General features: G+C 45.9%; 1 protein-coding gene across 14 annotated transcripts in view; it reads left to right on the top strand.

The window, feature by feature from the left end:
* Positions 1–2: 2 nt before the first annotated feature.
* ZNF384 (zinc finger protein 384) overlaps positions 3–20,646 on the top strand; it is a 22,433-nt gene continuing 1,789 nt past the window's right edge. The window contains exons 1-11 of one of the 14 annotated variants that reach the window (XM_080612088.1): positions 3–135; positions 650–698; positions 1,609–1,798; positions 4,512–4,578; positions 4,709–4,949; positions 5,301–5,631; positions 10,445–10,522; positions 17,574–17,798; positions 18,440–18,622; positions 19,457–19,535; positions 20,396–20,554. In XM_080612088.1, the coding sequence (XP_080468214.1) occupies positions 1,746–1,798; positions 4,512–4,578; positions 4,709–4,949; positions 5,301–5,631; positions 10,445–10,522; positions 17,574–17,798; positions 18,440–18,622; positions 19,457–19,535; positions 20,396–20,554 (1,416 nt within the window). In that variant the 5' untranslated portion in view covers positions 3–135; positions 650–698; positions 1,609–1,745. Of the gene's footprint in view, positions 196–238; positions 471–649; positions 699–1,608; positions 1,799–4,507; positions 4,579–4,708; positions 4,950–5,300; positions 5,632–10,444; positions 10,523–17,573; positions 17,799–18,383; positions 18,623–19,456; positions 19,536–20,395; positions 20,555–20,646 lie in introns of those variants that run through there. The other 13 variants (XR_013956351.1, XM_080612084.1, XM_080612083.1 and 10 more) reach the window with 13 other exon arrangements.

Here is a 20,646-nt window from a genome sequence, read left to right on the forward strand (position 1 = left end):
CCGGTGGCTACCGCCGCTCCGCCTCTTTTTGAAGCGAAGCCACCGATGACGCTGTTCCGCTCGGCTCGGTGCCCAGGAAGAGCTGAGGCGCGCCCCGCCCCCTGACCCGGAAGGGACTCGCCGCTCCTCTTTCCGGTGAGGAGGTCGCTGCCGCTGCTGGAGTCGGGTCGGGGTCGTCGCTGGGGGTGGTGCCCGGTAACCTGCTGGGGGGCGTGTGTGCGGGACGGGGAGGAACGGGTCTTCGACACTTCCGGGGCCGAGGCGATCCGGAAGCGGAAACGGAGGAGGGCTGTCTGTCTGTCTATCTGTCTCCTCGCTCGCTCGCTCGTCCCGGCGGTGGGTCTGGAGCGCTCCCGGGGGGAGCCGCGCTCCGGGCTGGCCCCGCCCCGAGCCGCGGTGGGTGACCGGGCGGCGCGCCCTGTCCTCGGCTACCGCTGCCGCCGTGTGTGCGTGGGGCCCCGCCGGGGGAGGTGGGTCTGGGCCCCCCCCTCTCCTATCCTGGCCGGTCCCCGTGGGGAGTGCCTTCCTCCGCCCATGGCCGCTCCTCTGGGAGCCGGAGGCGGCCGGCGGGTCAGGGGGCCCGGCGTTGCATCGCCCGCTGTCATGCAGGGTCCCGAGCGGCCCGGTAACCCTGGCGGTTTGTTTGCAGAGACGACCCTGGAAGGAGGAGAAATGCAAGAGGAGGGAGAGTGAGAGGGGTAAGAAACTGACCCCCCCCTCAGGGGCTCCTTCCGGCCGTGCTGCGGGGGGAGAGGGATGGTGGGGTGGGGTGGGACACAGGTCCAGCCTTGGGAGCCTGAAGTGGCTTGTACTGCAGGGTGCTGGAGGGGTGATTGACTGCCAGGAAGGAGCTGAGGTGCAGGGAACATCCCCTGCCAGTCCCCTGTCCCGGCAGACAGAGGCTTGCTCTGTTGGGGTGAAAGCTATGCATGTGTCAGGGAACGGCACCAAAGTTGTCCTAGCTCGGGTGTGCGGGTTTGGGGCTCAGAGCTTGTTTGGCATGTTTGGGATACGCCTGATGTGCATCCACACATTGTTCTAAAGATGTAGCAGCGCTTGAACTTTTTTGTGCTTATGAGCTTCGTGGAAGCATTTTTGCATTTGATCTAGCAGCCTGTGTGGCCTTCAGCATCCTTAGTATTTTGTAGTGATTAAGCCTCAAAGCTCCTTGTCATTGAACAAAGATCTTGGACAGACACAAAATGACATTGTAAATCATTCCCAAGTGTCATACTCGGTGCCTTTTGTCAACTGAAAACTCCATATCCAATAGAAAATACTAGATAGGTATCTGGAGAATAATAATAAAAAAAAACATTGCAAGTCAATCTCTAAAAATCTATATGTCCAACCTTGATTGTGCCTTCCAGAAACACAGCCTCTACCTCACTGTATACTTGCACGTGCTTTTATCTCTGTTTATGATTAAAGCGATGACCTGCAAAGAAGTATAAGTCCAGCACATTAAGTATGTGATTCTGTGAAGTACTCTGAGATCTAACCTCCAGATTCCTTGTCCCTTGTGAGTTCTCTGGTTGACTCTGGTTGTTTATTTGGTGTATGTACATTTGTGGTCTGTACATAGAAGGTGTTTTTGGTTTATATCAGGAGGGTACGTTGACATCTGTCTGATACTAGACTGGTGAATAGGAAGAAGGTCCCATCTCTGGCCTGTTTGTGGAAGCTGGGATGATGAAGGCCCTGCAGTGGGAACGTGCGGTGTTACAGGGTTGAAGCTCCAGCCCATGTCTGGTAGTTATAGAGCAATTGGAAGGGTTACGTGCAGAGTTCTGGTAAAGTAAGTGTGAGCAGCGTGAAAGTGGGGGCTGCAAATAGGGGTGCATGTTCTCAAAACATCCTTTAGCCTTAAAGGCGGGGTAGGGGAGGGACGGCTGTGGGTATCGGGGCAGCCGTTTGGTGAAGGAAGCTTACCTTTGTTCTCTCCCTTTGGAAGACTGGCTTGCTAGTGAGATTGCATGAAAGCTTCAACCTTTACACCATTTCTCCTTTTCCTCCACATTCTTATAACTTCACCATACTTCAGCCCTTCACACCAAAAGTTTTGAGGCCTGATATCTGCTCTAGCAGGAAGATTTTTGGATGGGGAAGTGGATTAACTTAGGAAAACAACGTAGTCATCTTCTGAGAATCAATAAGAGCCTTATTTTTACTTGCATACTTTGTAAACTGGGCAAACACAAGTTAGGTGTTCTGTGAAGTTCTGGTAGAGGACTAATGGACACAGGCAGTCACTGAGTGCCCTGGCGTATGCTAGTATGGATTTTAGAAACTGGAAGTGGAGTTGCCTTTCATTTCTTGTACTCTTTAAATAAGAAAGCTGTTGTGAGATTTGTGTTTGAATTGGCATCTTTGTTTTGTGCCTGAAGTTTGCAGTTGAATCCAAGGGAGTCTTGGACAAGTTTATTTGGAAAATGCATCTGATTATATGAGACTTTATGTTTTTATAGAATCAGGTTTGCTTTGATGTTTTTGACGTGGAAGTAAAGGAAGTAAGGGCTTGTTTATTTCAATAACTAAAAACCCCAAACAAACAAAACCCGTAAAACCCCCAAACCCAAACTTGACATTCCAAGCAAAAACCCCCTCTTGATTCAGGAGGTGCTCGATTGCCAAGAATGTGTTATCTCTTCATGTGTGCCCATCCTGTGGAAGAAAAAAGTCATGTAATTAAGCATTACATACACAGGGCCTTGCTGTGGGCAGCGTACTTAATAATTAATTTGGCTGAGAAAAGAAAGCAGAGGAAGGAAGGTAAGAGTCTTGCCCCACCAAGTTCTGATTGAATCACAGCAGTGTAAATCCAAAGTAATTCAGGCAGGCAGCTAGCAGTCTGACTGCATGCCACCGATGCAAGGTAAATAATTCATCCTCAAGTGTGTTTATGGGTTGATTTGGAGTGAGTGAGTGAGGCAGGAATACTTGGCTTTGCTGTTGCATGAGCAATTCATAAAAACAAAATTATCAGGTAATTTAGTTCATTTAAATACTGCTTCACATAGAGGAAAATTACCTTTGCATTTTGGCTCCCCCACAGCAATTCCACATGTATTTATTCTGCCCTAATATACTTCTGGAAAGTAAGTGTTTCATGCTACTCGGGGCATGCTCCTCAGCTTATCTGATGATTGAAATGGGCCCTTCAGAAACAATATTTACTCATTAATTAGACTACTGCCACATCAGAGCAGGAATAGAAGTGGGACAATTTGCAGGTAGCTGCATGAGAAACCTACAGTGGCTGCTTTCTCTAAGCAGATTGCTCTGCCAGATGTTCTCTGAGCATAGTTTTTTATCATACATATTGTACCTACCAGTTTTGCCATGCTTGCTCAGGAATAGCTGTGTCTTCTGCTTCAGGAAATATTCCTTTTTCTTTCATTTCTTTAGGTTTTGAATAGCATTTTCATGAGTGCAACAAACTTTTCTGCTAATAACTATCACAGAGAGGAATGTAAGGATTAGGGATTAAAGGGCTTCTTCAGCCAGGTGCTCCTAAAGAGATTATGCCTCTGTATTGAGAGGGCTAACTTTTGGTGTCTGACTGGTCCTCTGGCTGCATAAAGAGTTGAGATGAAGCAGTAGGCACTTGACTGAGGACAGAATCCTACAGAATCCTGTCCCAAAGAAGGGAATGGAAATGGGCAATAGAGAGTCGTGATGTGAGCATACCCTCTTCTCACTTGGAAAGAGGGTATCTTAGGAGCAGGGTTGTCAGGTTATTTTCCGACTGCCTCGTCTCATCCAATTGGATGAGAGTGGAGGATCTTGCCTGTCAGCAGTATTAAGTGATATTTCTGGGCTGCTTTTGAGAGTGGGGCTGGGGTGGGCAACACGGTGAGCAGCTGGAAGTTAGGAGACCTAAGTTTGACTTCTTGTTCTGCTGTGGCTGTTTGTTATCTTGGGCAAGTCTGTTTTCCTCTCTCTGCCTGTCTTTCTTCCTGTATAACATAATGCTAATGTCCCCTTGCTGCATCTGGGCCCTTAGTGTTGAGCTGGGGTGGAAGGACAGGCAAAGTCCAAACTTTTCACTGCTTGTGGGCTCAGGCTGTCTGTGACAGTGAAAAATGGTTTTCAGCTGTATTTGCCTGGTTGCAGATGCACAGACTTCATCATTGATGCCATGTACTTGGGTGGATGATAATCGGGGAATTCTGGTGGTGTTCTGGGTTTGTAGTCAGTCCCTTTTTTGCATGGAGGACTATTGGGCAAGAGGTGTTCGAGGTGGACCCAAGCCTGTGGGAATAGCAGACATCATTTTCCCTTGAAAATTAGTTTTGGATTTGGGCAGATAGCTCGAAAGTGGGGAGAAGTTGCTCAAGTAAGACAGGGGAGATGAAGGAACTGTCACAGCATTAGACTGAGTCAGTTCCATATTGGAGTCTCTTTGGGTTTAATGTTCTTTTTGTGTGTCTGTCTGTCTGTCCGTCTGTCTTCCTTCTCCTCCATTCCTCTTCCCTTCCCCCTTCCTCTTCCCCTCTGTGCCCAGCTAGGATGGAAGAATCTCATTTCAACTCCTCCCCGTACTTCTGGCCAGCAGTGCCCACCGTCTCGGGACAGGTAAGATCTTTGTCTTCCAGCCTCTGTTGCTGGTCTTGCTTCCTGTTAGAAGTTCGTGCATGCTACGCATTTCTGTTGCATTTCTTGCTCAGCCAGGGTATGCTAAAAGTTGTCCTTCCCACCTGTTTAGATAGAGAACACCATGTTTATTAACAAGATGAAGGAGCAGCTATTGCCCACAGAGAAGGGCTGCAGCCTGGCTCCCCCCCACTACCCTGCCTTGCTGACAGTACCCACCTCTGTGGCCCTGCCCACTGGTATCTCCATGGACTCAGACACCAAGCCGGAGCAGCTGACTCCACACAGCCAAGCCCCTGTGACTCAGAACATCACCGTGGTACCAGTGCAGTCTGCTGGGCTCATGACAGCAGGTAGGGGACTCCAAGGACTCTGGCAGCATACAAAGGAGACTCTGGGATGGGGAAACATGGTCCTGGAGAAACATTTTGCGGCTGTAGATTATTCCTAGCCTTACTGATGGTATGGACTGCCTTGGCATGGTTTCATTGTGATTCGTGGTGAATCTCTAGGCACTCAGCCAGCTTCTTTCTGGAAGTTTGACTTCCAGCATTGGAGACTGGGAATGTGTTGGGGAGGGTAAGCTACTCTTCCGTTTGCATTGTAGTCAAAAGTAGGTGTATAAAGCTTGCTTCTGTGGGATAATGAGGTTGGACATAAATAGAGATGTAATAACTGACTTCCTCCATCTTCCTTTGTTGCAGGTCCTGGTCTGGTGATAACTTCCCCATCAGGTTCCCTAGTGACCACAGCCGCCTCTGCCCAAACCTTTCCCATCTCAGCTCCCATGATTGTCTCTGCGCTACCCCCTGGCTCCCAGGCAGCCCTCCAGGTGGTTCCTGACCTGTCCAAGAAAGGGACAACCACCCTCTCTGAAGGTGGTGGGGGTGGCGGGGGTGGGGGAGTTGCCCCCAAACCGCCTCGGGGCCGGAAGAAGAAACGATTGCAGGAGTCGGGGCTGCCAGAGATGAGCGACCCCTTTGTGCTGTCAAACGAGGATGATGAGGACCAGCACAAGGATGGCAAGACGTACAGGTGGGAGCAGGTTTAAACCTTGACAGTAGCATTGCATGGGGATGGGGGTGTATTTTACCCTTCAGAGGGTTACATGGGGAAGAAGAGAGAGCTGTCTTTTCCCCATAGTGTCCCTGAGTAGAGAATCTTTCAGCTGCAGAAAGAGTTGAGGTTTTTCTTTCTAATCATGAGTGTTTGCAAGCTGTTGGGTTGATCCAAAACTAAAGATCTCCTTAGTGGACAGCCTTGATTTTCTGACTATCCAGATGTTAATGTTACCAGGTTAGTTAATGACCAGGATGTTATGGAGGTTAAACCATATCCTTGAGGCCACAGCCAGGTAGTATGGCTGGTGTACTGCAGAATGCAGTACTGGCTTGTGCAGCTGAGACCCCTGGCATCCCTGGGTGATCCTGAATGAGGACTCCCGTCTCTCCAGTGTAAAGACTACAAACTGGAGACACACAGAGCAGCAAGTGAACTGTGATGCTTCTGTGTGCATTGTGATCTCCTATTTCAGCATTCCCAACAGAACAGGGGAAAAAAAAAAAGTGTATTTCTGAATTTGGTATGAGTGTTTCGGAGCCCTGAAGTATCAGGTAACAGGGGGGAGAGTTCTGAGCCCTGAGGTTGGGTTTCTGAGCTTGGAGGGATGTGGCTTGATTTTACAGGTGAGTGGTAGAAGAGGGAAAGATTAACCAAGAGGGAATACTTAAACCAGAGCGTGTGGACTGTGTTTTAGGGAAGATGGGAGCTGGACAGAGCAGGCAAGTGCTAGGGTTGGAATGCAATGGTATGTCTTAGTTGGGAAGCAGGAGCATGAATGGGTGATTTAGTAATGGGTGTTTAGTGAGTGATGATTAAGATCAGGAAGAGCCAAAGTAGTAGCCATTCTGTAGATGGAAACAGAAATAGAAGATGGTCCCTAGCTCTTCTCACTTCCCTGCTATGTTACCATGATCCTGTTTCAGTTTCCTTTTGACCCTCCTAGACCCTCTTTTTTCATACAGATTTAGTTAAGTTTCTGGAATTAAATCATAACAATAGGAAGGCATCTACCCAGGATCAGTGCATCCACCCCAGGCATTGTTTCATTTTTAACTATAGCATTTTTTTCAATGTTTACATTTTCAAATCAATACAGTTAAATGAGTACAAACCCAGAGCTTGTCTCATCCTTTTTATTCTCTTAGCCAATGTCCCAGTTCTTCCACTTTGACAATATAATCAGCGTATGGTGAGGAGGGGTGGGAGTGTTAGGTAGCTTGCTATTTGTAATCCCACCATTTATTTTGGGCTTTAGCCACAATTCCACACTACTCAAGCTGCTTACAGTCTGGGTTGCTAATTAGGTTGTTAAATATGTATTTACAGGGAACACAATTGGCAGTGAACACTAGAATTAAAGCTGAACCAAAGCTTTAATTATAGCTCCTTGTTTACTTGTGAGTTTGGGGGGAAAAAAATGCCCAAGACCAGGTGGAGTGACTCAGCAGAAACTTTATGAACATGCTTAATCTGTGTAACAGCTCATGAAAAGGGAAAAACCGAATGAGTTTATATCTAGGAACATGTAATCAGGAAGATTTCCTGTGTTCATGTTTAGTCTGAGCGGGGTACCTCTGCCTCTTTCTCCAGCCACCATCCTCAGCAAGCCTTTGAGCAGTGCTGAGGTGCAAGATAGCTAAACTGAAATTTATGGAAGACCACTTTTGCCCTCCTTGGGATCTCTTCTTTAGCTGATGCTTTCTATGTGCAAGTTTGGAACTAAAAATGAGTGTTGAAAAAAATAAAGGAAGATGCTATCTCCTCTTGGAGCTGTGGCAGAGAAAACCTTTGTGAAATACAAGGGAATTGTATCTCCATAATAGGTGTATGAATAGACTTACAAGTTAAAACTTTGAGGACTACTGGCTTTCTGCTGTATTCTAGAGGATGATTTGGGCAGTTCCTGTTACTACAGTATGCAGGCATATCCGAGCTAAATTAAGACTGGGTGAGGTTTATCTACTCCTGCTTCCTTCTCAGGCTGGAGGAGGAGTTGCTTGTGGTATTTATACATCTGCATTTGTATGATTTCACTGATTCTTATGATGATGCACTGAGGACAAGCTAGTCAGATGCCTGAAGGAGTTGTACTACATCGATCAATATGAGTTGGGGTTTTTTTTAATACCCAATTGCTAAAGCCACAATTATTTTGTCAAATTTAATTATTTGTTGCTTGTAAATTTCTTTTTGAGCTCTGTGAACTCTCCTGTCCTGAGTGCCTGAGCAAGTGCTTGGTTGCCATAATTCCTGACTCCTAGTGTGCTGGTGAAGACAGCAAGGTCTTGAATGGGCAGCACAGCAAGGCAGGCTTGGAACGAATTGGAGCACAGAGGCAATACACGTATCACGGCCCATCCTATTCTCTGCTGAACGTAGAGATTCCTGCTCCTGTGAGTGGCAGCTGTTTTGCCTCTGTATCATCTCTAGAAGTGAATCAGTAGTCTGCTGTGAAAGTGGTGCAAGAATCTTTGTTACCAGGTTTCTTGTAAGAAAAGGTGCAAAGCTTTTGCCTTACCAGTGGTGGTGTTGCTTGCAGATCATGGACATCTAGCCTTAGGATTAGTCTAGCAGAGTCCTCAGTGCTTTGCTTTATGCTATTGAAAAAATGCTTTGCACCTCCAGGGGACAGTGTCTAATCCAATCCTGGGAAGCATTTTCCTTCATAAATAATGTCACTTTAGCTGTGTTCTGGATTTGTTGTCAGCAATTTGTTAATCATCCGTGACATCTTTGTAGAATTAGCTTTTTCTGTGGAAAATGAGCTCGGCGTCAAGAGCCTTTCTAGTAAGATGCTGGCAGTGTGAAGCACATGGCTTCTCCTCAGTACTTTAAAAGATGCTGAGGAAGAGAGCGAGTGTAGGTCCTGGAGACAGTGGTATTGTTCTTGGTACTGTTGTGGTGCCTGTTCCTGTGCACTTTTAGAAGTTTGTGGTGTGGTGTGAACAGTGGACTTCAAGGCTGATGAAGTGGTTCAGCGTTTTTGGTCCAAATCACCAGTTCTCTCTCTCTGACAAGCAGTTCTCAAAGTAGTTTCTTCTTTGCAAGAGGAAGAGAGCTGTCTTTATGCATTGCTTGGTTCCAGTATTAAGGTTGTAAAGACTAGGATGAATACCAGTTTACAGTCTGGAATAGTTTTGTAAACTGTGCTTTAGAGCCTAGGATACCAACAGAAAGGTTGTAGGCTTGAGAAGGGCTTTGCCATCTCACTGTAACCAGCAAGCTATGTTCCCCACCCCTGTTCTGCATTTCCCTACTTTCACTAGGTTGAGGGAACAGCAGGGGGTGCGGGAGACAATAAGCAGCTGAGGATCATAGGAAGCTTCTGAGATGAGTATAGGGTACAAAAGTGTACAGAAGTCCTAACAAGAAGCAGAGCTGAGCTGTAGAAGGTGAAGAAGCTGGATGGAGGCCTGATTTATGAAGAAATTAGGCACAGAAGGGGAGCGGGTGGTTTGAATACAGCAGATGGGTATGTTCTCATACATATCTCATTTGAAGCCTGTTTTTTCTGCCCTGTACAGCATTTAGCATTGCTGTTTGCTGAACTTCTCGTAGTTATGAATAGATTTGAAATTTGGTGCTATGGCTTTTGTAAGCCACATGTATCTGTGAAATGTGGTTGAATTTGGGCAAGTTGTAAGCTTGGAAAATATCTGTTAAGTGTGTTCTTCGATGCTTTATGGTTTGGCAGTTGAAAAATGCAAAGATTTTATCCTCCTTGACATTTCTTGAGGCTTGTGTAACTCCAGGCACTGACCAGACTATCCATCTCTACAGAAGAGATAAATAAACTAAACTCTCTCAGCTTCTGTATGAGGCTGAACTACATGTATACTCTCTCTGCAGCAATAAGCATCATCTAGACTAGTGCTGAAGGGCCAAGCAAGCCTTTCCTTCAGTCACAAGTGCTCCTTCTCCTGCTTCAGAACAGAGTCTTTTGCACCCAGTGTTGACAGTAACCTCCCCCACCAATGGGCAAAAGGCAGGGTGGGAGAAGACACTGCTTGATTCAAATGTAGTAGGGACGAGACTGAGATAACCCTGAAGCTGATTGAGTCCAGAAGTCTGGAAACTGGGTAGAGCAGAGATGGGAATCAGAAGGGAGGAGGGAGAAAACATAAGAGCCTACAAAGTAGGGAATGGAGCAGAGGATGTGATGGGGAGCCTGTTTGCAAGGGAGGGACGACACAAAGATAAGCTAGAAAGGGCCAAGAGTGATTGCAGAGAGAACCAGAGCTGCTAGGGGCTGAAAAGTGAGGAGATACCTAGAATTAGCAAAACAGATGGGGGCAAGAGTATGGGATATGGACAGACAAATAGAAGTGTGGGGCAGAGGAGACATGTTAGGTAATTAAGGGAATGAAATAGGCAAGAGCTACTGCAGTAGAGGATGAAGAGTGCATGTGGGTGAAGAGTTTGGGCCTGGGTGTCAGTGCAGGAGGGAGAAGGGATTGCAACAGGCTGGAAGGCTAAGGGCAAAGGGGGAATTAAGTTTGAAGTATCAAGCAGGAAGTTTGACCACATTCCCTCCAAAGCCTAGAAACATTAAACCCAAATTTTGCCGTGTCTCTGATGTCAGCACAAGAATGTGACCTCCTCTGGCAAAGAACCTCATCCACCTCTTAAGGCTAGCAAAAGGTGACAAACTCCCGTTGCTATTATTTATCATCCTAGCTTCAGTGGCAGAGGTCTGTGCAGTGGATCTTAAGATTGCTGATGACCAACGTGGGTGTCAGTACGATGCCACATGTTGGAATTTCTGTTTGCTTTTTTTAACAAGTAGTTCCGTGAGCAGCGGAACTAATGAAGCCTGGTTTCCAGCGGCTCTCTCCTGTGTGGATTCTCTGATGTCTAATCAAGGGTGAGCTTACTAGCCTTTCCCTCAGCAGGGGGCTCCAAGAGGGTCTCTCTTCTTTCCTCAGCTGTATGTTTTTATGAGACTTATGGTGACTCTTAAGATCCTTACCCCTTTCCCAGATTTGGTTGAAATTGGCTTTAAGGAGCACAGGTGCACATGCACATCCATATACACACATGCAGTTTGTACACATATGCTTTGCTTTGTATATGAATGCTGTGCTTGGAGGTTAGAGAACGTCAGAATTAAGACTGACCACATGCTTCAGAGTACAATGAGGTAAAAGCTTATGTTATGGTAAGTTCTCTCCCTTCTGCTGGGATGTTGTAGCTGTGTGTGTGCATGCACTCTCAGTTCATCATAGTGCCAAGCAGAAGGAATTAACAGCAAAGGTTCTGCAGTCACGAGTTTTAATTTTAGCACATGTCAATGGAATGAGTGTGTGCAATGGAATGAGGGAGACCATTACAGTTTCATCTGGGAGGGAGAACTTCAAAACTCTTGCCGCACATCCGATCACACCTTCATTTGGCCCTATTGAGTCGAGGTACTTGATACCATCCTTGATGGTGTGATCATAGTTGGTGTGCATATGAAGGCCAGTCAGTCCTGCGTATTTACTCAGAGAACATGAAATGAGTGGTTTATTTAAAAAAAAAAAAAATCCACAAACCATTACCATGGGGTTGCAGAATTGAGGAGTATGATCTTGGGGAGGGCATTTACTGGACTGCTAGTCTGAAGAACTGTAGATTCCGCTTGCCTCTGCTGCAGATGTGCTGTGGTATCATACAGCCATGTGGTTCAGGCCTGCAGATAATCTTGCCTTGAAGCGTGTGCAAATATGAGTTAGGTCTAGTCTTCAGTGGATTTGCATTTGCCACAGGCTAAAAATGACCACAGTTATCCTGAAATAATTAACATTTGGTGTTCCCGAAACTCTAATCTCTCCTCAAATATTGTTGAACAGTTTTCTGTTACATCAGACCCTGTTTTGCTTCGCAGAAGCATTGCATGTCATAGCTGTAGCATAGAAATTGATAGGAGCTGTGGTTTGAATGTATATAATATGAATTTTACTTTAAAGGAAAGGAAGTGGTCAGAGGTATCAGTTTGGCCACTCAGAATTAGTGGGTATGTCTATGTTTCATTCCTGCCTTTCGTCAATCCCAGGGACATTGTGGGGGTAGATGAGTGCTTATGGAGCACTGATATTTCTGTGGTGGGTACATCAGATAAGTGATTCTGCTTCATGAGATTGGAATTGCATGTGGTCGACAAGGCTTGAGGCTGCACACAGTGGAGATTAAGGAACCTGAATGCTTGCTTGTTAAATATCTGTGCAACACAGTAAGGATGCAGTTTTGTGGAAACAGTCAATAAGGCTGTATTAGAATGCATCTGCATTGCGGAGCCGAATTATGGTGCCATAGGTGACGTTAATTCTGGCATTTCCAAATTTGCTAGTGCTTTCTCATGGGCCTTTTGTATTCTTTAGGTTGAGCTTTTGCATGTTATCACTCTACTAGGAAACACCTTATTGTGTTTTATTGTTTCATTGGTCTTTTATGCTAATGGTGACTGATTTCTAAAATTGGTAGACAAGGGTTTAGGCTTGATGTTGTTCAATGATTTGGAGGTCAGCAGAAAGTCATGGCTGATAATTTACAGATGGAAGCAACACTGGTGGATAGCTTTAAAAAAAATGTGTAAGCTTTATGTGGTTGCTACACTGGAACTATTCAAGCAAAATGTATTTTAATACAGCCCAATGGAAGACTCAGCCTTTTGGATAATACTTTGTGACTTCTCCAGCAGTCAGGGATGGAGGCCTAGGTGTTGGGACACAGTGCAGTGTCAGACAGAAGTGGCCTGTTGAATGCAGTTGAATGTCTTTGATATAAAGATAAGGAATATGGGGAAACAGTATCCTGGAAAGCAATGACTGTGACAGACTTTTAGGAATGGGGTGACATCATGTGAGCTCCCAGAGCAAGACTGTGACAGAAGAGGGTAAATGCATCTGTTAAAAGCTTAGATGGAGTCATTAAAAGAAGACAGGCAACTTGTGAGGCATGCTGAAATACCGTAACATTCTGGGTCTGGTATTTTTAAGATCATTTGAACAAATGGACAAAACGCAGGAATGCCCTCAAATCTGAGAACAGGAAAAATGCTGTATGGTGAGAGCATTTAAAAACACTTGCTGCCTTGCCAGGAGAGTATGCTTTTCTGTAGCCTTAGCAAGCCACCAAGCAACTGAAGGACTGTGGAAGCAAGTTTGACTAAGATCTCTGAGTGTAGCTGATAGATTTGACAGTATACATGCCATTAGTGTAAAATGGTAAAAGAAAGCACATGTTAGCTTCTGAATAGGAGTTGATGCTGGGTGGAGAAGTGTGGAAGCAGAGGGTACAACTCATGTGCTTGCATTTGGCATCTTCATGTTCACTGGCTTTATTTAGGTCTTACCCAATTTTTTCTAGCTATGTGTAGTTCTGTCTCCTCTACCCCTGCCTCTTTGAAAATACTAGCAAGAAAATGTTTAACTTAAGCTTTAAGCAAAATAAATCAGGGAATGTAAGGGTTAAAATAGCATTTGTCATGAACTGTGCATCCATTATTATGCTCTGCTTGTATCAGTTACTTCATTAACTCTGCACTGCAAAGGTAGTACATTTCTTTCCTTGCTAAATGAACTGCTGACTTCTACAGCTTAAACTTACTCTTATCATCTAGTTTAAATTCAGACCTTCCTGATTTGTTTCTTTTTTTTTTTCCCTTGTGAGTTAAAAAAATACAAATACAAACTTTTATTTATAGCCTAAGAGAAGGAGCAGGGGCTCAATTAACTTCTAAGACTAATCTCAGTAGATACTAGGAATTTGAATTCTCAAAGCCATGTAAAAGCTTATATAGTTTTCACAACTGTGATACTGATTCATTAAGCACTTGATTGAAGAATGCTGTTAATCCACTTCGGGCAAATTTTACTATGAGCTGGTATTTCAGATTATATTTTATCTCATAACAGCATCTGATGAATGAAGCGGAACATTCCATGAAAAGTGGAAAAAAATATGGCACTGTGGGCCACAGAATTGTAGTCTAGTTGCTATAAGCATCATTTTTTTTATGAGTCATCATGATGACTTTCATATGGGAGCAGAATTAGAATTGTACATCCACCTTTTACTGGCATTTCATGATTTTTTTGAGGGTGTTTCTGTCTAACATGAACATTCTGTGAATATCTCACTTTATTTCCCTGCAGATTCCCTATAAAAAGGAAGGATTATCAACATTGGAAGGGGTTACTTTTGATCTCTGGCATATGGCTGGGTACTAAATTAACTATTTATATGAACCTCTGTGTTATTAAGACTATGTTCTCCTAGGCTGTCTGAATTTGCAGAGCCATAACTAGCAGGTGTACGAATGTTGTATCCCACTGTCGATGGGAATGCTGCAGTCATTTCTGTTACTTGCTCTCAGAAAGAATACAGTGAAAGTAGTGGTAGTTCAGAGGCACAGTGGGGACAAAAGATTAAAAATGGATATTAAACAGAGGGGAAAAAAATCAATTATTTCATACAGCGTTTTGCTCATGCTTAGCAAGGAGCACTCCAACTTCTCCTCTTCCCAGCCAGGAGGATTTCACTGAAGTAGAATAGTGAAACGCTGCTTAGTGTCAGCTGCAATGTTCTCATTATCTGTATGGATTTAACTTTTTTTTGCATCCATATTTGCCCACTAGAGGGCTGATTGCATCTTCTCCTTTAATATTTGATGTTGTCTGAGGCAGAATGCAAAGCCCTTAATTAAATGGATCATTTGTTCCCTTGAAAATGCCTGATGCCACACAATATGAAACTCTCTGAAATACAGCTTTCTGCTGTATTCCAGGGCTTTTTTTAACTTATAAGGCTCATGAATTTGTTAATGCTACATAATGGTTCTTGCCCTCTCAGGGCTGATGCTAATTAGATTATTGGAAAATGAGTCCTTGCAAGATTTTCTTGTTAAATGTTGTTTGAAAAACAGTACTAGAATGTCGATAGCGGCTGAATTCAGCCAAGAGGAGTTCAGGTTTGGGGAGCTGGGGGAGGGTGTTTTTGGTAACGGGCAGATTTATCTTCCTTTTTTGTGCAAGTGCAGGAGAGGTTTTGAACTACCTTCTTTATCCTTTTATTCTGAAAATGGAAAAGGACATTCAGTCTATTTCTCTTCATTAATTTTGGGGAGTTTCTGACCTGAAGGCAGATACCTGACAAAGCAAATAAATAAAGGAAGGGATGCATAAGAAGTTATGGACCATAAAGTAGATGGCTTTATGGCATTACAGTTTTCATGCATGGGACTACTTAGACTTGATGACATAGTAAAGTTCATGAATTTTTCAGACCAGAATAGACTGTTTAAAATATAATCGTGTACAGCACAGAAGAGATAAGTGCCCAGCGTTGTATTTAAACTACAGCGAAACATTCAGAAAGGTATTTCTCTCAGAAAGGTCGTTGGATTTTCAAACTACTGATTGTAGGGGCCAAGCGATTAAGACCATCCTATAGCCTCTGAGCATTGTTCCAAAAATGCATTATTCTCATGGTTGGAAAGATCCTGTTTCCTCTTGTATTTTTTAGCTTCTAGTGTCAGTTATTGTTTCTCATTATATCTTTCTTGGCTCATAAAACAAGCCCTTAGTAACTGATATTTTTCTCCCTACATAGATTTATATGGGTATTGACTGCGCTATCTTTCAAGCTTTTCTCCAAACCTAGATAGGCTGGGCTCAGTGAATCTTCACTGTGAAGTTGATTTTCCACACGCCAGCAAGTTTGCTGCATTTGTCTGAGTTTTTCAATACTTGTGGACTTACCTGGACTTCAGGACTAGAGAGGTTGTTGCAAGAATAGTCACACTAGTCCTGTTTACAAAAACTATCCCTGCTATTCCCCTTTGGTTTGGTATGGTTAGCCGTGTTAGCAAAGCATCCCACTGGGAGCTTGTGCTCGATTGAATGGTTCCTTATCAGAGGACTGGTATTGTGGAACAGAGTTCAACTGAGAGTAACTGAAGTAAGAATCTGATAAAAGTCATGGATGGGGTTATGCCATAATTGCTTGCATTAGCAGGGAACTTGACTTGGGCACTCAGATCTGTTTTTCAGTTCAGTATTCACCTCAAAGTTCTATCTAATGTTGCTGCTTTCAAGGATACAATCCTCACCCTGTAAGTACGACTTGATAACTGCAAAATGCATATGCTGTATTCAAGTCTAGCTTTAAACATGTCAGAAAGTCTGGAACAAACTGCACAAGTGTTTAAAGATAGCTCCTTATGATTCTGGTGTTCCTTTTTACTCCTTGCATCTCGCATTGACCTAAACAGCTAAATTGCTGCTTTTTGTTGATTCTGGAAGGGATTGTTGTGTGTGTGAGGTGGGATCTAAGTAAGGATGCATTTAGCTTGCATGTTCTGTTAGGGTTTGCAATTGAAAGTGGATCAAGAGAAAGATGAAGGTAGGAAACATGAGAATAACTCTTAGAGATGATAATGAATGTAAAAGAACAGTGATGGATGGAAAGAAAGTGTTATGGCAAGTGTGTGGTAGAGTGCTTGCTAGGAAGGCGTAGCTTCCACCTAAATGGCTTAAAATCAAGCTGTGGCTCGGAAGGGCCTGTGGAAGTTAAAGTAGGTGCTGGATAAATACTGCCTACATTACACATGCTAATCAGACTGCACACTTCCTAAAGCTTCTGGCTCCAGTGTAAATAGTCACAATAGCAGATGTAATGAAGTATCTTCCTGGGAGGAGGTGAATATGGGGAAGAGCAGGATAATTCTCTGGGGCTTGTAATACCTGCAGAGACTTCTGTCATTGAGCAGTTTTGTAAACACTTGAAAGCCTGAGGAAATTCCCAGACAAAAACTGAAGTCAGCCTGCTGTGAAGGTTGAATTCATGTTAGCCAGACTCTCAGTTGTGGCCCTGGAAGTTCCAAGTGCAGGTTCAGTTTTGTCTTGTTTAATTGAAAAGTCTGCAAATGGAAAAACTAAGTTCAGAGAAACCTTTAACTCTGCCCATTGGTTGGCACACATATGGGTGGTGGGGAGGAAGGGGATAAGAAAAAGTCCAGTAACTTGGCTACTGCTGCTATCTCTGTTATATTATCAACCACAAAAGCTTTTACTATCTTGAATTGTAAAACAGTGCAAGCTTCTCTTAACAGCGTGGTGTAATGATGGAGGAACAGTTTTTAACAGCAGCATCCGTAGCAGATAGATGCCAACTGCTTCTTCCTGTTCAAAGCGTTTGTGTGTTACCAAATACACTTCTGATCATTATGAGAACAGATGGATCTAAACTCCTAGACAAAACATTTTGCATCACATCAGTAAGGTTGAAATTATGAAAGCCCATTAGACCAGTGAAATACCACATTTGATATCCAGAATATCTTTGTGAGACCCACTAGGAAAGCAGCACTGTTGTTAGTGTCAGCATTTTGTGTTTTAAATATTCATGTGTCTTCTCCAAAAATGGGAGCAGAGTTAAGTGGATTTGGTCAAAACTGCTTTTGCAGACTTTGCAGTACATGGAGTTAATTTTTATGATGAAAATGAACCTTAACCTGGGATTTCCAGGTATTCCAACCTTTTTTTGACTGAAATAAATCATAGATGAACAAAAAGTGATTTTTTGTCTGGGAATTATTATTCTGTCCCCTTCAGACTGCTGTTGGAAAATTTCCGAAGTGCTGCCCTGTCTCCCTTGTAGGTCTAATAAATTAACCTCTTTGATTCTTCTAAGACCTTTACTTGTCTGGCTGCAAGGTATTGTTTGGTTTCTTCTGCCAGTTCCTAGCTTAAGTTTGTCCCCTTGGGACTGGAGTACTTGCAGCCAAGCACAGTGTCCCGGGTGAAACCTCCCCAGAGCCACATAGCAAGAAAACATCCTTTCACTCAGTGTGGAAGACCCCGTCCAGTTAGGGTTGATAGATAGCAGGGCTCGCCCCCATGTGACACTGTCTCTTCCCCTCGCCCCGGTCCCAGGTGCCGGATGTGTTCGCTGACCTTCTACTCCAAGTCGGAGATGCAGATCCACTCCAAGTCCCACACGGAGACAAAGCCACACAAGTGTCCTCACTGCTCCAAGAGCTTCGCCAACAGCTCCTACCTGGCCCAGCACATTCGCATCCACTCAGGGGCCAAGCCCTACACGTGCAGCTACTGCCAGAAGGCCTTTCGCCAGCTCTCCCACCTGCAGCAGCACACACGGTAAGGGCCAGAGGAGGCTGGGGGCCCTCCACACTGCATGTTGCTGTCATCCCAGCATGCTGTGAGCACCCTCAGTGGACGACTGCCTGGGGAGACCAAGCTTGTTTTCCACAGGCTGGTCAGGTCTCATACACAACAAACGGGCAGTAGTGCTATCCGACATGTGAGACTTGTCACTTTCTGTGAGGGGCTGGGTATGCACAGAGGTTAACACTGCTCACCCTAAGGGGCATCTGCAACGGAGTGATGCTTTCTGATGGAGGGTAGGGCTGATTGTGGCAAAGTGAGAGTGGGTGTAAGAGGACTGTTCCCTGTCACCCCAGTGTAGTTCTGCCAAACGTCTCAGTCCAGGCTTGCAGCCCCCCTGCTATTACAGCTGTAGGCTTCCCACACACAGCTCTGCCAATGCCCCTCAGTCCAAACTCTATAGTTCCTCTCTCTGGATCCTCCCCCGGTGCAGACAGACCATGGTCTCTTGAATCCAAGAGGAGCACGGTTTGAAACCGAGTTTGAAGCTGTGTTTGGAGTTCCTCTGTGTAGATAGAGTGGTGCTGTCCCACCCCCTTTATGCCCTCATTCCATCAGCACTAGCCAGATGGCGGTCATGTCCAACTGCTGCTGCTCCTCCTCCTCTTCGGCAGGATCCACTCCAAGCTCCACACAGCGATTGTCAAGCCGCACAAGTGTCCTCACTGCTCCAAGAGCTTCGCCAACACATCCTACCTGGCCCAGCACCTCCGCATCCACTCGGGGGCCAAGCCCTACACCTGCCGCTACTGCCAGAAGGCCTTTCGCCAGCTCTCCCACCTGCAGCAGCACACACGGTAAGGGCCAGAGGAGGCTGGGGGCCTGGCCCTGGCCCCCCCGCGCTGCCGGCATGCACCAGTGGAGCACGCGCGCCAAGCATGCGGGGGGCGGGCGGGGAACGCGGCCGGCTGCGCCCTCGCAAGGAGGTGACCCCCCCAGAGTGGACGGAGTGGAGGCTGCGCAGGAGACACTGACCACGTCAGGGCGGAGGTGGGCACATGCTGGCCCTGGGGATCCTTGGTCTTGCACCGCGGGGGGCACAGAGAGAGAGAGCCATAGAGAAGAGAGGCATTGGCCATAGGGTATCCCAGCCTCGCACCACGGGGGTTGGACTGAGTGTGTGGAAGCTTCTTCTGGCATTGCAGGGGGACAGGGACAGATGAATGCTGTAGGTGATCTCAGTTTGATAACGTAAAGGGAAAAGCATTGGAGTGTCTATTCCTGAGAAGGAACAGAGCTGCTTTCTTGGCCTTGCAGAAGCAAGAGAACAGACTCTTCTTGGCCATATGGGCCTCCTGAGCTTGGAGCAGGGAGCCTGGACCTCCAGACCCTTTCCCAACCTATTTTCAGGTGGCACATAATGCCAAGCTGGCCAGGCATTCATAAGCTTTTGCTCCTCAGTCCTAGTTGCTGTCTGAAATCTGCTTGACTGCCTGTCTTCTCTAACTTCTAGCTGGACACAGGAGCTGGGCAGAGCTCTCTTTGTCCAGGTAGAACAGCATCTGGAGGCAATGTGATCCCCTTCCCTGCTTTCCTGAGTGATTCTGAAATTTGATCATAGCAGCAGGCCCTGGCAGTCTGCCGTACCTGCCTGCTCACTGCCTCCCTTTTGTGCTCTTCCTTCTCAACAGTATCCACACAGGGGACCGGCCCTACAAATGTGCTCACCCTGGGTGTGAAAAGGCTTTCACCCAGCTTTCCAACCTGCAGGTAAGGGGCTGGGCTTCTCCTGCTCACCAGTGCGGGTGGCAGGGGTAGCTGTCAAGTGGTAGGGGAGGCTACTTGCCTGTGGTAGAGGGGATGGAGAAATGGGGGCAGTTGGGAGGAGTGTACGAATACAGAAAAGCTGTTGAAGCTCTAGGCAGGGGAGAGATTCCTGGCTTTTGAAGCACTGGTGACCCAAAGAAGTCACATCCTGTAAAATTGTAAACTTGACTTGAAGGCAGTGAGACCTCGGTAAAGTTCCTCCCATCTATTGTGCAGAGTTTTCTAACCTAGCTGGGGCAAGACTTTTGCTAAATGTCATTCTGAATAAAGTCTGGGTATCTGATTGGGTTTCCTGTTTGTTTTACAATGAAATGGAGGACATTCAGGGATTTAGGGAAGCAGAGGTGGTGTGTCTTGTTGCAGTATCCTGGAGGAGGGGAATTGTAGCATGTGCCAAATGGCAAAGAGCTGTAAACTGTGAGCAATTAAAGCAGATCCTGCCCTAAAGGGCAGTGACAGATGCTGGGAGCAAATGTGTAGTGAGGCAGAAGAGAGAAAAGGAACAGGCTGAGAAAGTTGGGGGGGGGGGGGGGTTGTTGCTGAGAAGATGGAGGCTGTCGGGAGTTGGGAGACTCTGCTCTTCAAATGCCTAATATGCTTGAGAAAAAAGGGCATCTGTGGGGAAGATGTGGTGGGCTGGAGGGAGAAGCTCTGTCCCCTGCAGTAGGAGCCAGGCAGCAGACCTAGGGAGCTTGGGGCCTGGCTGGAAGAGGGTATTGGAGGTAAAGCCTTCTTCAGTACTAATACTTGTTTCCTCTCCTGTGCTTGCTTTCTCTTTCTTCCACCCTGCTGCTGGTTCCCAGTCCCACAGACGGCAGCACAACAAAGACAAACCTTTCAAGTGCCACAACTGCCACCGTGCATACACGGATGCTGCCTCGTTGGAGGTACACCTGGCTACGCACACAGTGAAACATGCCAAGGTCTACACCTGCTCCATCTGCAGCCGGGCCTACACCTCGGTGAGTGTTTGCTGCTCTGGGGAGTAGCAGGAGTGGACATACTTCCCAGGGAGTAGCTCCTCCAGATCCAACGGGAGCAGCCACCTGGGCTA

This window comes from Psittacula echo, assembly GCF_963264785.1.
Source record: "Psittacula echo genome assembly, chromosome: 3".
NCBI classification, from domain to species: Eukaryota; Metazoa; Chordata; class Aves; order Psittaciformes; family Psittacidae; genus Psittacula; species Psittacula echo.